Source organism: Mastomys coucha, unplaced genomic scaffold (genome assembly GCF_008632895.1).
Source record: "Mastomys coucha isolate ucsf_1 unplaced genomic scaffold, UCSF_Mcou_1 pScaffold16, whole genome shotgun sequence".
NCBI classification, from domain to species: domain Eukaryota; kingdom Metazoa; phylum Chordata; class Mammalia; order Rodentia; family Muridae; genus Mastomys; species Mastomys coucha.
Window position 1 is genome coordinate 56,785,862 of NW_022196898.1, and position 19,217 is coordinate 56,805,078.

Consider the following 19,217-nt stretch of genomic DNA (forward strand, 5'->3'; position numbering starts at 1 on the left):
ATATTCTCTTTATTTACATTTCAAATGTTATTCCCTTTCCTGGGGATAACAAATGTTAGCCCCCCCTCAAAAAAAAACCCTATCTCCTCTTCCTTCCCCCCCTCACTCCCCCTGCTCACCAGCCCACCCACTCCCACTTCCTGGCCCTAGCATTCCCCTACACTGGGGCATAGAGCCTTAACAGGACCAAGGGCCTCTCCTCCCATTGATGACCTACAAGGCCATCCTCTGCTACATAAGCAGCTGGAGCCATGAGTATTCTTTGATTGGTGGTTTAGTCCCTGGGAGCTCTGGGGGTACTGGTTGGTTCATATTGTTGTTCCTCCTGTAGGGGTGCAAACCCCTTCAGCTCCTTGGGTCCTTTCTCTAACTCCTCCATTGGGGACCCTGTGCTCAGTCCAGTGGTTGGCTGCAAGCATCCACTTCTGTATTAGTCAGGCACTGGTAGAGCCTCTCAGGAGACAACTATAACAGGCTTCTGTCAGCAAGCACATGTTGGCATCCCCAATAGTGTCTGGGTTTGGTGACTATATGGGATGGAGGATCCCCAGATGCGGCAGTCTCTGGATAGCCTTTTTTCTTCAGTCTCTGCTTCATATTGTTTCTCTGTAACTCCTTCCATGGGTATTTTGTTCTCCCTTTTAAGAAGAACCAAAGTATCCATCCACACTTTGGTCTTCCTTCTTGAGTTTTATGTGGTTTATGAATTGTATCTTGGGTATTCCGAGCTTCTGGGCTAATATCTACTTATCAGTGGGGTAATATCCACTTATCAGTGAGTGTGTTCTTTTGTGATTGGATTACCTCACTCAGGATGATATTTTCTATAATTTGAGTTGTATGTCCATATTTTTATGTGGCTATAATATCTTTTGGGTATAGAAGAATGAGAAGTCAAATGATAGCCATATTAAAATGCCTATATTTTATGAGACTACTCTGCACACACACCTACTTGTGAATGGTATATGTGAATGTATATATATACACACACTCATATTTAGATATGAGTACCATTTGTTTTAGGGTTTCCATTGTTGTGAACAGACACCATGATCAAGCAACTCTTTTGTTTTTTGAGACAGGGTTTCTCTGTGTAGCCCTGGCTGTCCTGGAACTCACTCTGTAGACCAGGCTGGCCTCGAACTCAGAAATCCACCTGCTTCTGCTTCCCAAATGCTGGGATTAAAGGCGTGTGCCACCACTGCCCAGCAAGCAACTCTTATAAAGGACAACATTTAATTGGGGCAGGCTTACAGTTTTAGAGGCTTAGTTTATTATTGTCATGGTAGGAAGCATGGCAGCATCCAGGCAGACATGGTGCTGGAGGAGCTCAGAATTCTACACCTTGATCTAAAGGCAGTCAGGAAGGGGCCTCTCCACACTGGGTGGAGCTTGAACATAGAGCCCTCAAAGCCCAACCCCACAGTAGAGCACTTATTCCAGTAAGGCCACACCTCCTAATAGTGCTGCTCCCCTGAGTCTATAGGGGCTAAACCTATTCAAACCACCACACCATTTTATTACATTTTTAAAAAAGATTGTATTATGTATCCCAGACTGGCCTCAAAGCCAGTATGTAGCTAAGGCTGACCCTAAACTTCTGATCTTCTGTATCTACCTCCCCAGTGTAAGGATTGCAAGTAGGCACTATAATGCCTGGCTTTAGAGGTGCTGGAATTGAACCCAGACTTTGTTTGTTTTGTTTGTTTGTTTGTTTGTTTTTCGAGACAGGGTTTCTCTGTGTAGTCCTGGCTGTCCTGGAACTCACTCTGTAGACCAGGCTGGCCTCGAACTCAGAAATCCTCCTGCCTCTGCCTCCCAAGTGCTGGGATTAAAGGCCTGTGCACCACCACGGCCTGGCAAGCCCAGACTTTGTACTTGCTGGTGAAGTTCTCTTTTAACTGAGCTATATCTGGAGCAATTTTATTGGGTTGTTTTGTTTGAAATTTATTTTATTTTATTTTATTTATTTATTTTGAGACAGGGTTTCTCTGTATAGCCCTGGCTGTCCTGGAACTCACTCTGTAGACCAGGCTGGCCTCCAACTCAGAAAACCGCCTGCCTTTGTTTTCTTTGAATTTTATGTATATTCTTTTTTTTTTCTTTTTTAAAGATTTACTTATGTATACAGCATTCTGCCATTCTGCCTGCATGTATGCCTACAGACCAGAAGAGGGCATCAGATCCTTTGTGGTTGCTGGGAATAGAACTCAGGACCTATGGAGAGCAGCTGGTGCTCTTAAGCTCTGAGCCATCTTTTCAGCCCTTATGTACATTTTTTTTAAGACTTATTTATTTATTTTATGTGTATGAGTACACTGTAGCTGTACAGATGGCCATGAGCCATCATGTGGCTGCTGGGAATTGAACTCAGGACCTTTGCTTGCTCCAGCCCCTCTGGCTCCCGCCCGCTTGCTCCAGCATAATACACTATAGCTTCAGACACACCAGAAGAGGGCGTCAGATCTCATTACGGATGGTTGTGAGCTACCATGTGGTTGCTGGGATCCAAACTCAGGACCTTCAGAAGAGCAGTCAGTGCTCATACCCGCTGAGCCATCTCCAGCCCCCTTATGTACATTTTTATGTCCTTTATTCAGAAAGTGTTAATTCTAGAAGAAAGTAGTCTTTATTACAATTTTATTACAATCTGCAATAATAAAAACAATTATTTAAACATAGTATTTCATCACTTTTTACTTGTAAGCCTTATTCAGGATGCTGTGCTCCCTGTTCCTTGGTGGATGTCTGTTGCTGGTAACTGGCTATGCTCATGATGATGACTGGATTGACCCCACAGATATGCTTAACTATGATGCTGCCTCAGGAACGATGAGGAGATCTCAGGTACTTGTTTTTTAATGCACTGATCAAGCCTTATCTGTCATGATGGGAATAGTGCAGTTGTGCTGTCCTATACAGAGCTGTGAGAGTCATAAATGGTTAGCTCTCATGAAAAGTACTGTTTTTTATTTTTCTCCTCTGCTGGGTCTTGAGATGCTAGACGAGCACTCACATCCGTCTGGTTATCTCTGTTTCAATTGGGCTGTGAAGCTCATCAAGGGGTAAGCCAGTTTAGTTTTGGCCTTACAATGTATCCTTGAGATGTACCCTTCAGTGGTTTAATGCAAGTGAAGGTTTAAGAAGCCACGTCATAAAACAATAGACTTTTAGTCTTTATTCATTGGAACCTGTTTTTACAACTAAAGCATAAAGAATAACGTTTCTGCTTTGATTTAGGTGAAATATGGTACGTCAGAGAAAAAAGAAGTGAGCCCTGAGTCGTCAGCTGCCGAGGAGTTGTCAGACTGTTTGCACAGATTGGATTCTTTAACTCACAAGGTTTGATTTCTTTTTTTTCCCCACTCACAAAATTAGATATTATTTATGTTAAGTTACAGTGCTGGCTAGTTTTATGTCAACTTGAGGTAAGATGAAGTCATCTAAGAGGGGGGAACCTCAATTGAGAAAAAGCCTCCATAAGATCAGGCTACAGACAAGCCTATAGGGTATTTTCTTAGTGATTGATGAGAGAGGGCCCAGCACATTATAGATGGTGCCACCCCTGGGTTTTTTCTATCAGAAAGCAGGCTGAGCAAGCCAGTAAGCTACACCCTCCATGGCCTCTTCCATCAGCTCCTGCTTCCAGGTTTCTGCCCTGTGTGAGTTCCGCTTCTGACTTCCCTCAGTGATGAAGAGTCATGTGGGACCAGATAAACCCTTTCCTCCCCACAGTGCTTGGTCATGGTCTGTCATCATGCCAGTGGAAATCCTAAGACAGTTACTTTTTTACTTGTCTTTGCTAATTTTTGTATTTGTAATATTTTTGTGTACTATACAATTATGTATTTTATTGGTATAATTTTTAGTTGCATCTTGTTTTTTCAAATAGTACTTAGTATTTTTGTAATAGCAGTTTTGAGATTATAAACTTGTTGGCACAAGAAATAGATTTTATCTTGATTGTTATCACTTGTCATACTGCTGAGTTGTTGATAATGTAACAGATGAGCAGATGAGTAAATTGGCTTATTAAAGGTTGTAATAGTTCTTCCAAATGTGAAGGGTGGTTATAAATATAAATAATGCACATACATGCACGCATACGTACATCCATCCATCCATGTGTGACATTTCTACCATGGAAAGGCTCTGGAATGGGGAGGGAGGTTATTGTGTAGTCACTGAGAAGGTGCAGCAGTGCTGACACCATAGTGACAGTGAAGAGAAGAGATAGATGTGATATGTTCGTGGACGTGGATAAGGGACAGTGAGCAGATAGAGTGGATGAGTGAGCAGTCTGTCTTGGGAGGCAGGAAGGGGGTTAAGTGAGGTCTACGTGTGTCCCAGTCAAGCTTTCTTTAGTCATACTTACAGTAAATCCTAACCATGTTGTTTTAGGGTTTCCATTGTGTGGAGACACCATGACCAAGGCAACTCATATAAAGGACAACATTTAATTGGGGCTGGCTTACAGATACAGAGGTTTCATTCATTATTATAACGGTAGGAAACATGGCAACGTCCAGGCAGGCATGGTATGGGAGGAGCTGAGTTCTACATCTTGTTCCGAAAGTGAAAGAAACCAGAAGACAGTCTTCAAGGCAGTTGGATGGTCTGAAAGCCTACCCCAACAGTGACATACTTCCCTCAACAAGGCCACACCTCCTCCACCAAGGCCACACCTCCCAGTAGTGCCACTCCCTGGGCCAAGCATATTCAAACCACTATACTTGTCAAACAAAAAACAACCACTAACTTCTTATTCTAAGGGCATTATCAGTCTAGAACTTGACCTCAGTAGCTTTTGATGCTGTTGACTTTATTGTATGATTACAGGTTGATAATTGTGAAAAGAAGAAAATGAAAGATTATGAAAGTCAAAGTAACCCTGTTTTCAGGAGATATCTAAATAAGATTTTAATTGAAGCTGGCAAGCTTGGACTTGTAAGTATTTGAGATTCTAATCATTGTAGTAGATACTTTCATCATTTGCTTATCACAGTGTAAGAAGTCATGTGCCATGTGTGATGATACACATCTGTTGTCCTGGTTAGTATTCAGAACACTGAGGCAGGAGGATCTCCAGTTCCAGCCCAGCCTGTATCCCCACCACAAGAGTGAAGTAATAGAACCGCACGTGCTTTAACAGAAAATAGTGCTTCATGCATTCCCCAAAGGCTGTTGACACAGACTTTAGGACCTGGAATTACAGTGTTGCTTGGCAGAGGGTAAGCAGTTCAGAGCACTCTGGTTTTTCCTAAGGCCTCTGAGGGTTTGCTCAATCAACTGCATTGTCGTGCCACTGATGGAACTGAGGTGATGGGGAAATAATCCTACCCTAACCTTTCTTGTCATTTTCCCATTCCCATGCTTTCATAGCCGTAAAATGTAAAACCATCATTTGAGGACAAGAAAAATGTGTTTTAGTAGTCTCTTTTTTGTGGTAGGTTCTACTTTGTGGGATTGTGTGTCTCCGTCATGTGTTACTTATAATGGTGAGAGTACGTTATATTATTTTGTAGTGATGCAGGGCAAACCCAGAGCCTTACACATACTAGGCAATAGTGTTACCACTGGGCACTAACCCTAGCTCTTATCTATTATCTATTTATCCACTTATTTATTCATTCATTCATTTATTTATTCCACTTTTTAAAGAATTACTGTTTCAGTTTAGGAAATCAAGACATGATAGAAACTTACAATTTTGCATCTTACATTATGCTTATAGAGCTCATTTTCACATTCAGTCAGTAGGCTGAGAAGTGGCATCGAAAGCTCATTTGTAAGTGCTGGCACATGCCTATAATCCTTGTGCTCAGGAGCACAAAGCAGGAAGATCCCTGGTTTGAAGCTTTGTTGGGCTTTGTACTGGCTGGTTTTGTGTGTCAACTTGACACAAGCTGGAGTTATCACAGAGAAAGGAGCCTCCCTTGAGGAAATGCCTCCATGAGATCCAGCTGTAAGGCACTTTCTCAATTAGTGATCAAGGGGGGAGGGCCCATTGTGGGTGGTGCCATCCCTGGGCTGGTGGCCCTGGGTTCTATAAGAAAGCAAGCTGAGCAAGCCAGGGGAAGCAAGCCAGTAAGTAACATCCCTCCATGGCCTCTGCATCAGCTCCTGCCTCCCACGTTCCTGCCCTGTGTGAGTTCTTGTCCTGACTTCCTTTGATGGTGAACAGCAACATGGAAATGTAAGCTGAATAAACTCTTTCCTCCCCAACTTGCTTCTTGTTCATAATGTTTGTATAGGAATAAAAACCCTGACTAAGACAGGCTTCATAACAAGACTCTGCCTCAAAAAACCAACCAAACAAACAAAAAAACCAAAAAAGCAAATCAAATCCAAATAGTGTGTCAACTTGTCAGTGAATGTCAGTTTTTTACAATGAATTCTCTGAGTTGAACTTCCACTAATAAAGAGGTAAATGTTTCATATTCCAAGGAAACTATTTATGGTTTTATCAATTTAGAACATGTTTTTCTTTGGCCTACTGTAAATTTTAGGCTATCTGAAAATTATGTCAGCAATTGGAAACTCATAGATTAATTATAACTATAAAGATTCAGCTTGTCCTTATTTTTTGCAATTTCCGTATAACCTATTCATTAAAGTTTGTCCCAACAAGATCAATACATGGTGATTTTTTTAAAAATTATTCATTTTTTAAAGTTTCCCCCTTTTTTTGGTTGTGTATGTGTGCGTGCACATGTATGTTCACACATGGGGAGGCCAGAGATGACTTGGATTGTGTTCCTCAATCTCTTCAAGACTAGCTGGCCAGGAAAAGCATGCCCAGGGGATCTTCCTGTCCCTGTGTTCTTGGGTAAGATTGTGGGTGTGTACCGCCACAACTGGCTTTAATGTAGAGCTGGAGATCTACACTCAGGTCCTTGCTGAGCCATCTCCCCTGAGAGATTTCTGTACTCACTGTAGTACATGTGCAATTTCAGTTGCTTGATACTGTGGGTCTCATGTAAGGCGGTAAGGTAGAACAAGGCAGCCCAATTGCTTGTTGCCTTTTCTCCATTCCGATACTGAAGCCATTGTCTTTATTCCTGCAGTTTATTGAGGCTGTTAAGTGCTTCAGTTGCTACACTTCAGGGTAGGGAGGGCTGGAGAGATGGCTCAGTGGTTAAGAGCACCTACTGCTCTGCTGAAGGCCCGGAGTTCAAATCCCAGCAACCACATGGTGGCTCACAACCATCCGTAATGAGATCTGATGCCCTCTTCTTTCTTCTGGTGCATCTGAAGACAGCTACAGTGTACTTACATATAATAAATTAAAAAAAAAATATTTTCATCATTTGGAATGTCTCTCAAATGAGAAGTGCCACCTACTGTCCCTACATGTGAGGAGCCTATGATGGGCCCTACAGGAAAAAAAACAAAAACAAAATAAAAACCCCACATTTATATAAACATCCAGGCATGTGCCTTTAATCCCAGCACTTGGGAGGCAGAGGATTTCTGAGTTCAAGGCCAGCCTGGTCTACAGAATAAGTTCCAGGACAGCCAGGGCTATACAGAGAAACCCTGTCTTGAAAAACCAAAAAAACTCCCAACCAACCAAACAACCATACAGGCATGAATTACAGGACATTTGGCAGTGTGTTCTGTGGTAATGAGTCACTCATTTATGACTTAGGAGTCAACAGAAACAAAGATATATTGATCAGTTAACAAGTGTTATGTATGACCAGGGGTGCACAGGAAGCTAACCCCATGCTTCCTTTGTAGGACTGTGGGACAGCACTATTGGATTTCATGCTAGCCTTTGAGGATAAGTATGTTTTTTGTGGTGCTGGCACCTAGAACTATTTACACCATATTACCTTGAGTTCCAAGGTGTTTTTATCTTTTGAGAAAAGGTCAAGGCTAACCTTGAACTTCAGGTTCTTTCCATCCTCCTGAGAGCTGGGAATGCAGATGCGCCCCGCCATATTGGGCCCAAACCTGTTTTAAACTCAATGTTTCATTGAATAATGTAATAATACAATTCTTTCTCTGTTGTTTGTCTTTTGGTAACTGATGCAGCCCGATGAAAACCAAGCAGACATGCGTTACGATGCTGAGATTCTCCTTACGAGACAGACACTGTTGGAGATCCAGAAGTTCCTCAGTGGAGAGGAGTGGAAGCCAGGAGCCCTGGATGATGCACTGAGTGATATTTTAATCAATTTTAAGTGTCATGATTCAGAAGCATGGAAGTGGCAATTTGAAGATTTTTTTGGAGTAGATCCATATAATGTGTTTATGGTAAGATGACATGCGGGTGACAGGGAGCTTCCTTTGAAAAAGTACTTCCAAAATTAATTAACATGCGTTAATTAAGAACCTGCACTTAGTTCCTTACTATAGGGATTATATAGCAGTAAAATTATACAAGTAATTTCATTTGAATCTAGTTCTTTTAAGGCTAAATGTTCTATTCATTTATTTTGTGTGCATATTATGTGTGTGTGTGTATGTATGTATGTGCAGAGGTCTGAGGACAACTTGCTGGATTTGGTGTCTCTCTTCTGTGGGTCCTGGGATTGAACTCAGCTTGTTAGGATTGGTGACAAGTTCATTAACCTCCTGAGCTGTCATCTCCCTGGCCAAGTCTACCTTTTTTGTTTTTAAACTGATTTTTGCTGGGGTTTGGTGGGGAAAAACATTCAGCATGACTCTGATTCCCACTTCTGTTTACAAGGTACTCTTGTGTCTGCTCTGCATTGTGACGCTGGTGGCTACAGAGCTGTGGACATATGTTCGCTGGTACACACAGTTGAAACGCATTTTTATCATCAGTTTTCTCATCAGTTTGGGATGGAACTGGATATATCTATATAAGGTATTAAATAAGTTTTTTCTTTTAATTAAATACACATTCATAGTAACTGGAGACTATTGTCCACTCTTGAGAGCAGTCTTTCCTCAGACACAGCTGAAGGTGGTGGCTGGACTCTCAGCAGTGGAAGGAAGTCAGTAATGGTCAGCACAGGTGATTTAGAGATGCTAGCGAAAAGGCACAGTTCTACTTTTATCACTGGCTTACTGTTGCCTAGCACAGAGCAAAATGTTACACATAACTCATAATTTGAAACTCATAATTTGGGAAATGAGCTTTTTACTCTCTATTTAGAAGTGATACCACAGTCATGACTAAAAATGTTATCCCTAAAAGTTAGGCCTTTTGCCGTGCAGTGGTGGCACATGCCTTTAATCCCAGCACTTGAGAGGCAGAGGTAGGTGGATTTCTTGAGTTCGAGGCCAGCCTGGTCTACAGAGTGAGTTCTAGGACAGCCAGGGCTACACAGAAAACCCTGTCTTGAAAAACAAAAAAACAAAAACAAAAACAAAAAAAGTTAGGCCTTTTAAATATAAAAGTTAGGTATATTCACCATAGAGAAATTAGAAAACTAAGATACAGATAAACTCATTTTCAAATTTTTAATAATCATATTACTGATGAATAATTACTGTTGAATTTTTGTTTATTTTTATTTTTGTGAGTCTCCCTACGTAGACCAGGCTAGCCTGGAACTCAGAGCTCTGCCTGCCTCCCAGGTGCTCGGATTAAAGGCGTAAGTCATCACATCTAGCCTGTTGATTTTTGAGAGCTATCTTTTTCCAGGCTTTTTCTTAGTTTTCAGTTATCTTTCAAAATAAGAATAAGTTTGTAGGCATGTAAAAAGATTACTGTTTGTAGCAGAATAGTATAATCATGGAAGGGAAGACTTTAATTTCAGTCTTCCTGACAAGGGTCAGTGAGTCAGGATGGGCAGTGACCCCTGTGATGGCGTCATACTCCTTTCCCCTTTGCTCTGGTTTCTGCGGCCCTCAAACAAACCACTTGCACATTAAGCACATGGTTCTTGGTGAAGGAAAACTTGCAGGGTGGAGTGCTCCTTACTTCAGTGAGTTCCTCTGGGAATGGTTTGATGAAAGCTGTACACCTGCCTGGAGAGGACAAAAAGGCCTGGATCTGGAACCTCCTCCTCACAGATAAAAGGTGTCATGCAGCATTTGCATATAAACTGTGTGTATCCTCCCGGTACTTCACGTGACCTGTGGGTCATGTATGCTACCTATTACAGTGTAAGTAGCTAACATGTTCAATACTTGTGCAGGTTTTTCAGCCTATTTGATAGCAGTCATTTATACTAAACCCACCCAGAGCAAAATACCATTTTATCATGAACTATAAAAAAGCCTGGGTCGTTGTTAATATTTTCAGTCAGGACATGAACCATATGTGAATTCCTTTTCAAAAATAAATAGTCTTGCTGGGTAGAAGTGGTGCATGGCTTTAATACCAGCCCTTGGAAGTTCAAAGCTGGCCTGCTCTACAGAGTGAGTTCCAGGATAGCCAGGGCTACACATAAACCCTGCCTGGAACTCCCTCCCTCCCTCCCCCCCCAAAAAAAAGTTACAAAAAAAATTAGTTTTTTTGCACCATAATTATTTGCAAAGATGGTATGAAGCATTGTACTAGTTTTTTAACCATTTTATTGCATTAAGACTGCTTTTGTAGCTGGGTGTTATAGTATACATCTGTAATCACAGCACTTGGGTGAGGGGAGCCTTTGGGTCAGGAGTTCAAGGTTATCTTTAGGTACCACAATAAGACCATTTGGGCTACACAAGACCTTATCTCAAAAAGAAGAGAAAAAAGTGTGTTTCCATGAACTGAAAATAACCAGTCTTTAATTTTGTTTTCTTAATTAGTCCCAGCACACAGAAGGCAGAGGCAGGTGGATCCCTGAGTTTGAGGCCAGTGTACAGAGTGAGTTCCAGGTCAGCCAAGGTTATAAAGAGAAATCCTGTCTCAAAAAACAACAACAACAAAAAATTTAAGCCTGATAATAGTGATACAAGCCTTTAATCCCAGCATTTGTGAGGTAGGGTGTCTCTGAGTTTGAGTTTGAGGACACCCTGGTCTACATAGCAAATTTCAGGCCAGCTAGTGAGACTGTGTTTCAAAAAACACAAAAACTGTGTTACAAGAAAGAAATTAAAGTCTTATTTGGCTAAATGATACAGAACATGATAAAGTAAGGTTTTTGGATTTGCATTGCCAGCCCTCAGTTGCCAGTTTCTTCTGTGCTTCCTCTGTGCTCGCCAGGTAGCTTTTGCTGAGCATCAGGCTAACATTGCCAAGATGGATCCATCAAGCATTGTGTGTGCTCAGAAGATGGACTGGACTGGAAGTCTCTGGGGTAAGATGAAAACCAACTACAAAATGACCAGGAATAACAAAATGAAACACCACTGGAGGCTGCCCGAGACTGAGTTGTTGACATGACAGTGTGTACAGGGCGCTTGCCAGCGGCAGGTGGGGAGAGACAGTGCAGTGATCCAGCTACTCAAGAGGCTCACAAGCTCAAGCCAAGCTTCAGCAAGTTAGCAAGACCCTCCTCAGAGTTAAAAGGGACAGGGTGTAGCTCGTGTTACAGTGCTTGCCCACCTCCTGAAATACCCTCCCTAAAGAATAAACAGAACTGCAGATAAAGCCTACTTCCTTAAATTTAAAAAGTAGCAACTTACTGAACTTACCCAGAGTCACAGGAAAGAGAGCAGCTGTGGTGTGGTGTGGTGTTTTCAACCTGCCCTGTTAGGCTGAAGGCTCCTTTTCATCACCTAGCCCACAGCATTTTCTAGGTCTTCAATAGAAATTTACTAAAAGTGAATGCATATATAAAATAATAGCTATTTTAGCTTTAATCTCCTTAAATTGACATAAAGTATTACTTTATAGTTTTCTTACTTTTTTTTTTAACTAAGTGAAAAGTTTGAGATTTTGTAAAAATTTTCACTAATATTAACCACTGACTCTCGAAATCTAGACTGGAACAGTATAATATTCAAAGATACTTTATAAACACTAGTCTGTAATGACACAGAATAGATTCTCAGTAGAGTCTACAAGTAGATCCTAGAATTAACTTAATATTTTTTCTTAATTTTTTTTTTTTAAATCTTTTTTCTTTTTCTTTTTTTCTTTTTTTAAACAGGGTTTCTCTGTGTAGCCCTGGCTGTCCTGGACTCACTCTGTAGACCAGGCTGGCCTCGAACTCAGAAATCCACCTGCCTCTGCCTTCCAAGTGCTGGGATTAAAGGCGTACGCCACCACCGCCTGGCGATAATTTTTAAAAGATGTGTTTGAGTATTTTGCTTGCATGTATGTTTTTATACCACATGTGTGCCTAGTGCCCAAGGACGTCAGAAAAAGGCATCGGATCCCCTGGAACTTGAGTTAAAGGTTGCGAGCGCCCATGTGGGTGCTGGGAACTAAATCTGGGTATTTTGCAAAAGCAACAAGTACTCTTAACCCCTGAGCCATCTCCAAACCTAGTGCCCCTTTCTAAATTACGAGATTAACCCAGTTCAGCTTGGGTTCTTGGCTTCAGGAGGCAAGAGGCTTCCTCTAGTGCAGGCCAGATTCCAAACATGCATAAAGCTGATCTAGAAAAATTTAGAGAATTCTCTATTTTAAAAATTTTGTTAGGGGCTGGGCGGTGGTAGCGCATGCCTTTAATCCCAGCCCTTGGGAGGCAGGCGGATTTCTGAGTTCGAGGCCAGCCTGGTCTATAGAGTGAGTTCCAGGACAGCCAGGGCTACACAGAGAAACCCTGTCTCGAAAAACCAAAAAAAAAAAAAAAAGTTTGTTAGGGAAGGAGAGGAGGGAGGTGGGGTTGTGATTGGGATATAAAGTGAATAAACAAATAAAAAACATGTTAGAGTTTACCTTTTAAAGTTAATTTTGCTGAGATAGAGATTTATAGGTCTCTTCCCGTTTCATTTTACCTAGCTGCAAAATGCTATCTAGCCAGGATATTAACCAACTGGTCTCATTCTCACTTGAGTTTTACTTATATTTGTGTGTATAAAAAAACCCAATTATTTGCCGGGCAGTGGTGGCACGTGCCTTTAATCCCAGCACTTGGGAGGTAGAGGCAGGTGGATTTCTGAGTTTGAGGCCAGCCTGGTCTACAGAGTGAGTTCCAGGACAGTCAGGGCTACACAGAGAAACCTTGTCTCAAAAAAAAAAAAAAAAAAAAAAAAAAAAAACAAAAAAAAAAAAACCAACTAATTATTTAACTTTTGAAAATCCATAAAGCAGACATTTATTTTGTCATGCCCGTAAGATTTGTTGAATTTGAATGGATTTTGAAAATATGAATTTGAACTTCAGGTGAAATAATTAACACTATAGAGTCTATTTAAAATATAAAACAACTCAAAATTTACTAGTGGGTGGGCATAGTCAAAACCAAACTGATCTTGTGAAAGAAATACAACTATGTTTTCCTTTGATCATTTTGTCTGTTTCTCTATTCAGAATGGTTTAGAAGTTCATGGACCTCTAAGGATGACCCATGCCAAAAGTACTATGAGCTCTTATTAGTCAATCCTATTTGGTTTGTTTCGCCAACAAAGGTATAGAGTATATCTTGTAATAACTACAGTGTGTCACAAATTCTTTGCCTTTATAAAGAATAGGACTAATAATAAACCTTTGTCTTAGAAAAAAAAAGTTCCATTAAACATTAGCTTTCAAATTTAGGTGGGCCTGGAGGTGTGCCTGTAATCCTAGCACATGGGAGGGAGGTGGGAAGACAGCGTTCAAGGCCTGGTTGGGTTATATGAGAGACTCACTCTCAGGGCACACATACAGGTACACAAACTTGTGTTATGGATAGTTCTGGGGCTATTTGTAATTTGATGCTAATTCCAGTCTCCTGGGAGGGGATGAGTGTCAGCACTCTGGTGATTTGTGTAAGCCTTCTTCCCAGTGACTGAGCAGAGAAAGGGAAGGTGGAGCTGAAGGTTGAGGGAGGAGGAGGGGGAAGGAAAGCAGAGCCAAAGCAGTGGCCTGGACAACCCACAAGTTACAAGGGGTCTGTCTCATAGATGGGGAGGATGGTAGTGTAGTGGTAGATCTGCCCAATCTAGGTGCACAGCTTGTATTCATATTAATTGAATTGTGTTTTCATTGCTGGGGCATATTTGGGTTGGAGATTAACATGCATGGTAATTTGTGTAATTTAAGCCTCAGTGCACAGTGAAGTTTTGCCTGTGGAAGTCTTAGTCTTGAAGTTAAATTGCTCTGATCTTTGGTTTTAGGCTCTGGCAGTTACATACACTCACTTTGTAACGGAACCCTTAAAGCACATTGGAAAAGGAATGGGTGAATTCCTTAAAGCACTCATGAAGGAGATTCCAGTGTTACTTCAGATTCCAGTGCTTGTGATTGTAGCATTGGCTGTCGTGGTTAGTACGCTAGCATTGCTGATAGTGAATAAGACTTATAACAAAGAAGGCAACTCTCAAATCATTTGATTTCTTTGCTATAAACTAAGTTGGAGTAATAATACTGTGCTCACAGGTATAAGGTGATTTTTAATGAGTTGAGATTTCATATATTCCTCTAATCAGTAGTTCTCTTGTTTGTATGCATCATACAATGGTTTAGAATAGTTTTATTTTTAAATTAACACATGTGAAAACACAGGAAAGTGGTTGACTGCCTTCTCTGTGAAGATATGTGGCTTTTTCTAGTCTGAGCAGAACAGAGGGGATTAGAGGAGTGGGTGGGCACACTGAAAAGCAGTTGGGGCTCCAAGAGAAGATATTTATTACAAATATTGTTCTTAGTTCCCCCAGGGTTCTGCAGTTGTGCCTCAGGTAAATCAAATGCCTGGGGCACTTCAGGGCTCTTGTTGCCAGAGTGAAATCTCATGTCAGCATCTCAAAACATCTCTCTCAACGAATGCATTTTGTCATGTGTTATCCCCCAGTTCAGCATCTTGTTGTTTGTAGCCATGACCTCTCCAAATCACATGCTATTAGAATTAAAAATGTAGATTCCCAGAAACTGGAGGGATGGCTTTTCCAGAGGTCCTGAATTTAAACTCCAGCAACCACATAGTGGCTCACAACCATCTGTATTGGTTTTTGATGCCCTCTTCTGGTTTGCAGGAAGACAGAGCACTCTTATAAATCTTTAAAGAAGAGAGAGGGTTTGCGAATATAGTGCTATACACACTGACTCAACTGTTTTCAGTTTTGCCTTGGTATATGATTTATTATGAGATGCAGTTAATAACTTTCATCATTTGCTCATATATGAGTATGAACAGAAACACGAGCAATGACCAAGTTTTTAAATTTAAATTTCTAGAACTCTGTAATTTAAATTTTTACATCTCAATGATTGATGCATATTCAAAGTAAGTCAAGCTGATTGAAGTGTTTATTTAATATTAGTTATTTAGTACATTTTATTGGCTACTTTTGCCTCTACTAGTCTAAAGAGGTTTTTAATTAGAGTGAAATTAACATTTATATATATGAAGCTGTTAGACATTTTTGCTAAAGCCTGAATAACATAGTTCCTACTTTACTATCTGTCAGTTACTGAGTTCTCAGTGTATTTCTTTTCTTCCCAGAGCTTCTGCTATGGTGCTGGACGGTCCTTTCCTATGCTGAGCTACTTCAGCGGTCCTGCGAGAGAACCTCCACGAGCACTTGAGCCAGATGACAGAAGACGGCCCAAGGAACTTGACTATAGATTCCATGGTGGAGCAGGTGATGCAGATTTCTCTTACAGGGGCCCAGCTGGCTCCATCGAGCAAGGCCCTTATGACAAAATGCATGCGTGTAAGAGAGATGATTTGAGACAGAGACACGTTGACATGAGATTTCACTGTGGCAACAAGAGCCCTGAAGTGCTCCGGGCATTTGATTTACCTGACACAGAGGCACAAGAACACCCAGAAGTGGTCCCCAGTGTAAGTCAGCAACTGTCTATTTTTTACTCTAGGCCCAAGTACTTTTTACAGATCTCTGATTGCCTGTATTCTGTACCCTCTGTCAGCAAGTCAACAGTGACACGATTAGTCATCCTCTCCTCATTGTCACCTGTCCAGCTTCCTTAGAAACTCTGTATGTCAAATACCATTCAACTGTATTCTCTATAACAGATGGTATTTGGAAACTTATAGGAACAAGATCAGAGTATGAGGGGACTAGCTGTAGAGCTCTGGTGGCCCAGCCTGCATGGAAGAGAGAGGGTTGGCGAGGGATCAGAAGCCCTATAGAGTCTATAGGATAGAAGAAAGTAATAGCACAGTTGGCTGGACTGAACTTTTTACCTGCAAGATGATAAGTTCTTCATTATTGATATTTGTATATTACCAGTCCTGGGGATTGACTGAACCTGGGGTCTCACACATGCTAGGCCACTGAACTACATTTTGTATCACCTCTATTGTTTTCTAAAGGAACATTTCTGCCTTAGAAAGGAATTTTTGCAATGTTTGAGTTGTAACTAGAAACCTTGAGACTTCTGGATATTAAGGTATCTAGATAACCTGAGACTGTTCTTCCAGCTTTTATAGCTGTTGACCACCTGCCACTCATTCCAAACCTCTCTAGTGTCATTTCCAAAGCCATCTACCTCAGTGGCCTGGGGCACCATGTCCCACATCCCCCACCTTACTGATCATCTGCTGTCTTGTGTTTACTCTCTCTCTCTCTCTCTCTCTCTCTCTCTCTCTCTCTCTTTAGCCTTTCCTCACATTGTCTTAAACTGCAGTCTAAACATAATTTACCTACCACCTACCGTATCTTCCTCCTCTGTAGCCTGTACCTCAGGCTTAGCACCAGAACCCTCAAGTGTCTCCATTCCTTCCTGTGCAGTTTTGTGACCTTAGTGCTTTCATTATGCAGCTCAAATATCAGGATTTTTAAAATACTTGGCGCAAGCTACAATAGATTTGAATAAGAATTGGCAATGAAACTTTACATTTTAATAAATAGTTAATATAATTCTATATTTTAAAGCATAAATCATCTGTTGTGAATACAAACCTCGAAGATATTGGTGAACGCCCAGGAGAAAGCATCCCAACAAAATCCAGTCAGTCTGCCAAGGATGTCTCCAGCCAAATTCCCAGCAGTGCTGAAAGCTTACCCATAGAGGAGAAGGCCCAGCTGAAGACAGGCTCTGAGAGCAGCCCACAAGGAGGCCGCCCACACAGCACCGAAGCTGCTGGGGCAGCAAGCGGGACTGATCCTGTCAGCAGCCCATGTGGCTAAAGAACAAGGCACAGACTCCAGAGTCAACTTTGAAGTCTGTATTGACTCTTCATCCTTCCTTACAAATTTGTTGAAATTTACTACAAAGCTGCCAACTTTATATCAATAATTTTACAGAATCTCTCTTAGCTGTTAGGATGTATCTCATATTTTAGAACAGGGTTTTGTAAAATTTACATTTTTAAGTTAATGCTTTAGCAGACAGACACCATTAACTGAGCTGATATTAACTAATGTTAAATGTTGCTTTGGGCCGGCAGTGGTGGTGCATGTTGCTTTGGCTACACTGCTACATGACAGCCAGCAAAGCAACTGGATCCAACTGATCAAAGTATGTGTTAGCTGATGGAAGGACCTCTGAAACCCAGTTTACTAATGGTACTTAATGCAAGCTGGTGTCTGCTGCCACCACAGTCAGTCATCTGTATTTCTAGGTAGACCACCCGCAGAACGACGTGACTTTCTGGTTACCAGGCCTGTCACCTTGTCATACATTTTACATTAGGTCTCACTAAGACAAGCCTGAGGATGACCTGGTTCTATCAATACTTGAGTTTCACACTTTGTCAGCGACTGTGAGAATGGCTTTATTCTCTACCACATAGTACCAGGTTTATAAAGCCCCATTTTCATGTGTAGAACCTAGCAGTTGCTTTGATACTATTCAGTTTACTATATTAATTCTGGTTTTCAGAGAGCTATAGATAGAGAACAAGATGTATTAACTTTTTGTTTGTTTGTTTGTTTTTCGAGACAGGGTTTCTCTGTATAGCCCTGGCTGTCCTGGAACTCACCCTGTAGACCAGGCTGGCCTTAAACTCAGAAATCCACCTGCCTCTGCCTCCCAAGTGCTGGGATTGAAGGCGTGGGCCACCGCCGCTCGGCATGTATTAACATTTTTAAGTCAACATTTTGTTTGTGATTTTAAAGTACATTCTCCATGTTATAGTTTTAAAAAAGCAGTTTATGTATTTTGTACAAGTCCTAGTTAGCACGCTTTCTGTGCACACGGGTATCCTTTGTTGTTGCGACCATGTCTACATTGTACATTTCATTCAGCTGCTTTCCAAAAAATGAGACCACTCAAGAATTAAGTCTTGAAATTATCAGGCAGGCTGCTTCAACATGGACATTCTGAACAGTTAACTTTTGATTTCTTTATACAAATGTATGATGCTCCTTTTTTTTCTACCTTGGTATCTGAAAAACTAATTTTATATGTCTGTATAGCTTTGTTTATCATTGTAAATGCCCCCTTTTTTTTTTTTAAGATTAGACTAGGTTTATTGGAAATTGAGGCCAGTGGAGTTGCCATTGGGAAGGGTGGGGGCAGAGAAAGAGAGAAAGGGGATGAACATAGAAGGAAGAGAAAGAGTATTCATCAAGAAGGTAAAAAAAAATTGCCCAAAAAAAAAGAAGGATTTTGTATTAAGACAGTATGTAATGAATAGACGAGTAGATATAAGCAGTTTACTCAGACTCCAAACATCTGTGTATAAAGCAGTTATCTCTGGACCCACTCACCCTAACTGGTAAATGCACTCCCAAGGTGGAAAGTATCCTTTGAGCTCTGGTATAATTCTGAAGAGAAATAAATGCCTCCTTTAACAGATGTACCTGAGAGGAAAGAACTACTGTTGGCACTATTGATTGCTTTTAATCCAACAGTGAACCCCTTTAAAAATATTCACAATCTCATCTCTGTATTTTTCATTACAGATGCCCATTTGGGGATGGAATCTACTTTGACAGCTAGCAAAGCAACCTGCTGTTCTTAAGTGATTACAGTGACTCAGGCAAGACTTGATTAAAACAAGGTGATGCTATCAAGGCCAGTTTATTGCAAAAAAAAGAGGCAGCCTGACTCCTGACTAGCATGACTAGCTAGTATTTGTCATTGAGGTTAAAGCATACTGTAACTGGCTTTTAAGAAGAGAATAGGGTAGGTAGTTGTTAAAAGCGGAAGTTGTTTAAAGTTGTTTAAAACGGAATAAATGTTGAGTGCTTACATGGTCATAACCACTGTAAATACAAAAATAAACACTTATTTTTACATTATTTTGGTCTGGTGTGCAGTCTTTGCTTTCTTAATGAATTTTCTTCTAAGTGTCTGCGCCAGATGT

General features: G+C 41.0%; 1 protein-coding gene across 3 annotated transcripts in view; it reads left to right on the forward strand.

Annotated features, from left to right (window-relative positions):
• The window catches only part of Clcc1 (chloride channel CLIC like 1), a 25,214-nt gene extending 6,062 nt beyond the window's left edge, over positions 1-19,152 (forward strand). For 2 of the 3 annotated variants that reach the window (XM_031375210.1, XM_031375212.1), the window contains exons 2-11: positions 2,711-2,850; positions 3,244-3,345; positions 4,843-4,950; positions 8,044-8,265; positions 8,702-8,842; positions 11,117-11,210; positions 13,334-13,431; positions 14,119-14,265; positions 15,444-15,785; positions 16,840-19,152. In XM_031375210.1, coding sequence (XP_031231070.1) covers positions 2,711-2,850; positions 3,244-3,345; positions 4,843-4,950; positions 8,044-8,265; positions 8,702-8,842; positions 11,117-11,210; positions 13,334-13,431; positions 14,119-14,265; positions 15,444-15,785; positions 16,840-17,094 — 1,649 coding nt within the window. In that variant the 3' untranslated portion in view covers positions 17,095-19,152. The remainder of the gene's footprint in view (positions 1-2,710; positions 2,851-3,243; positions 3,346-4,842; positions 4,951-8,043; positions 8,266-8,701; positions 8,843-11,116; positions 11,211-13,333; positions 13,432-14,118; positions 14,266-15,443; positions 15,786-16,839) is intronic. The other variant, XM_031375211.1, reaches the window with a different exon arrangement.
• Positions 19,153-19,217: the final 65 nt, after the last annotated feature.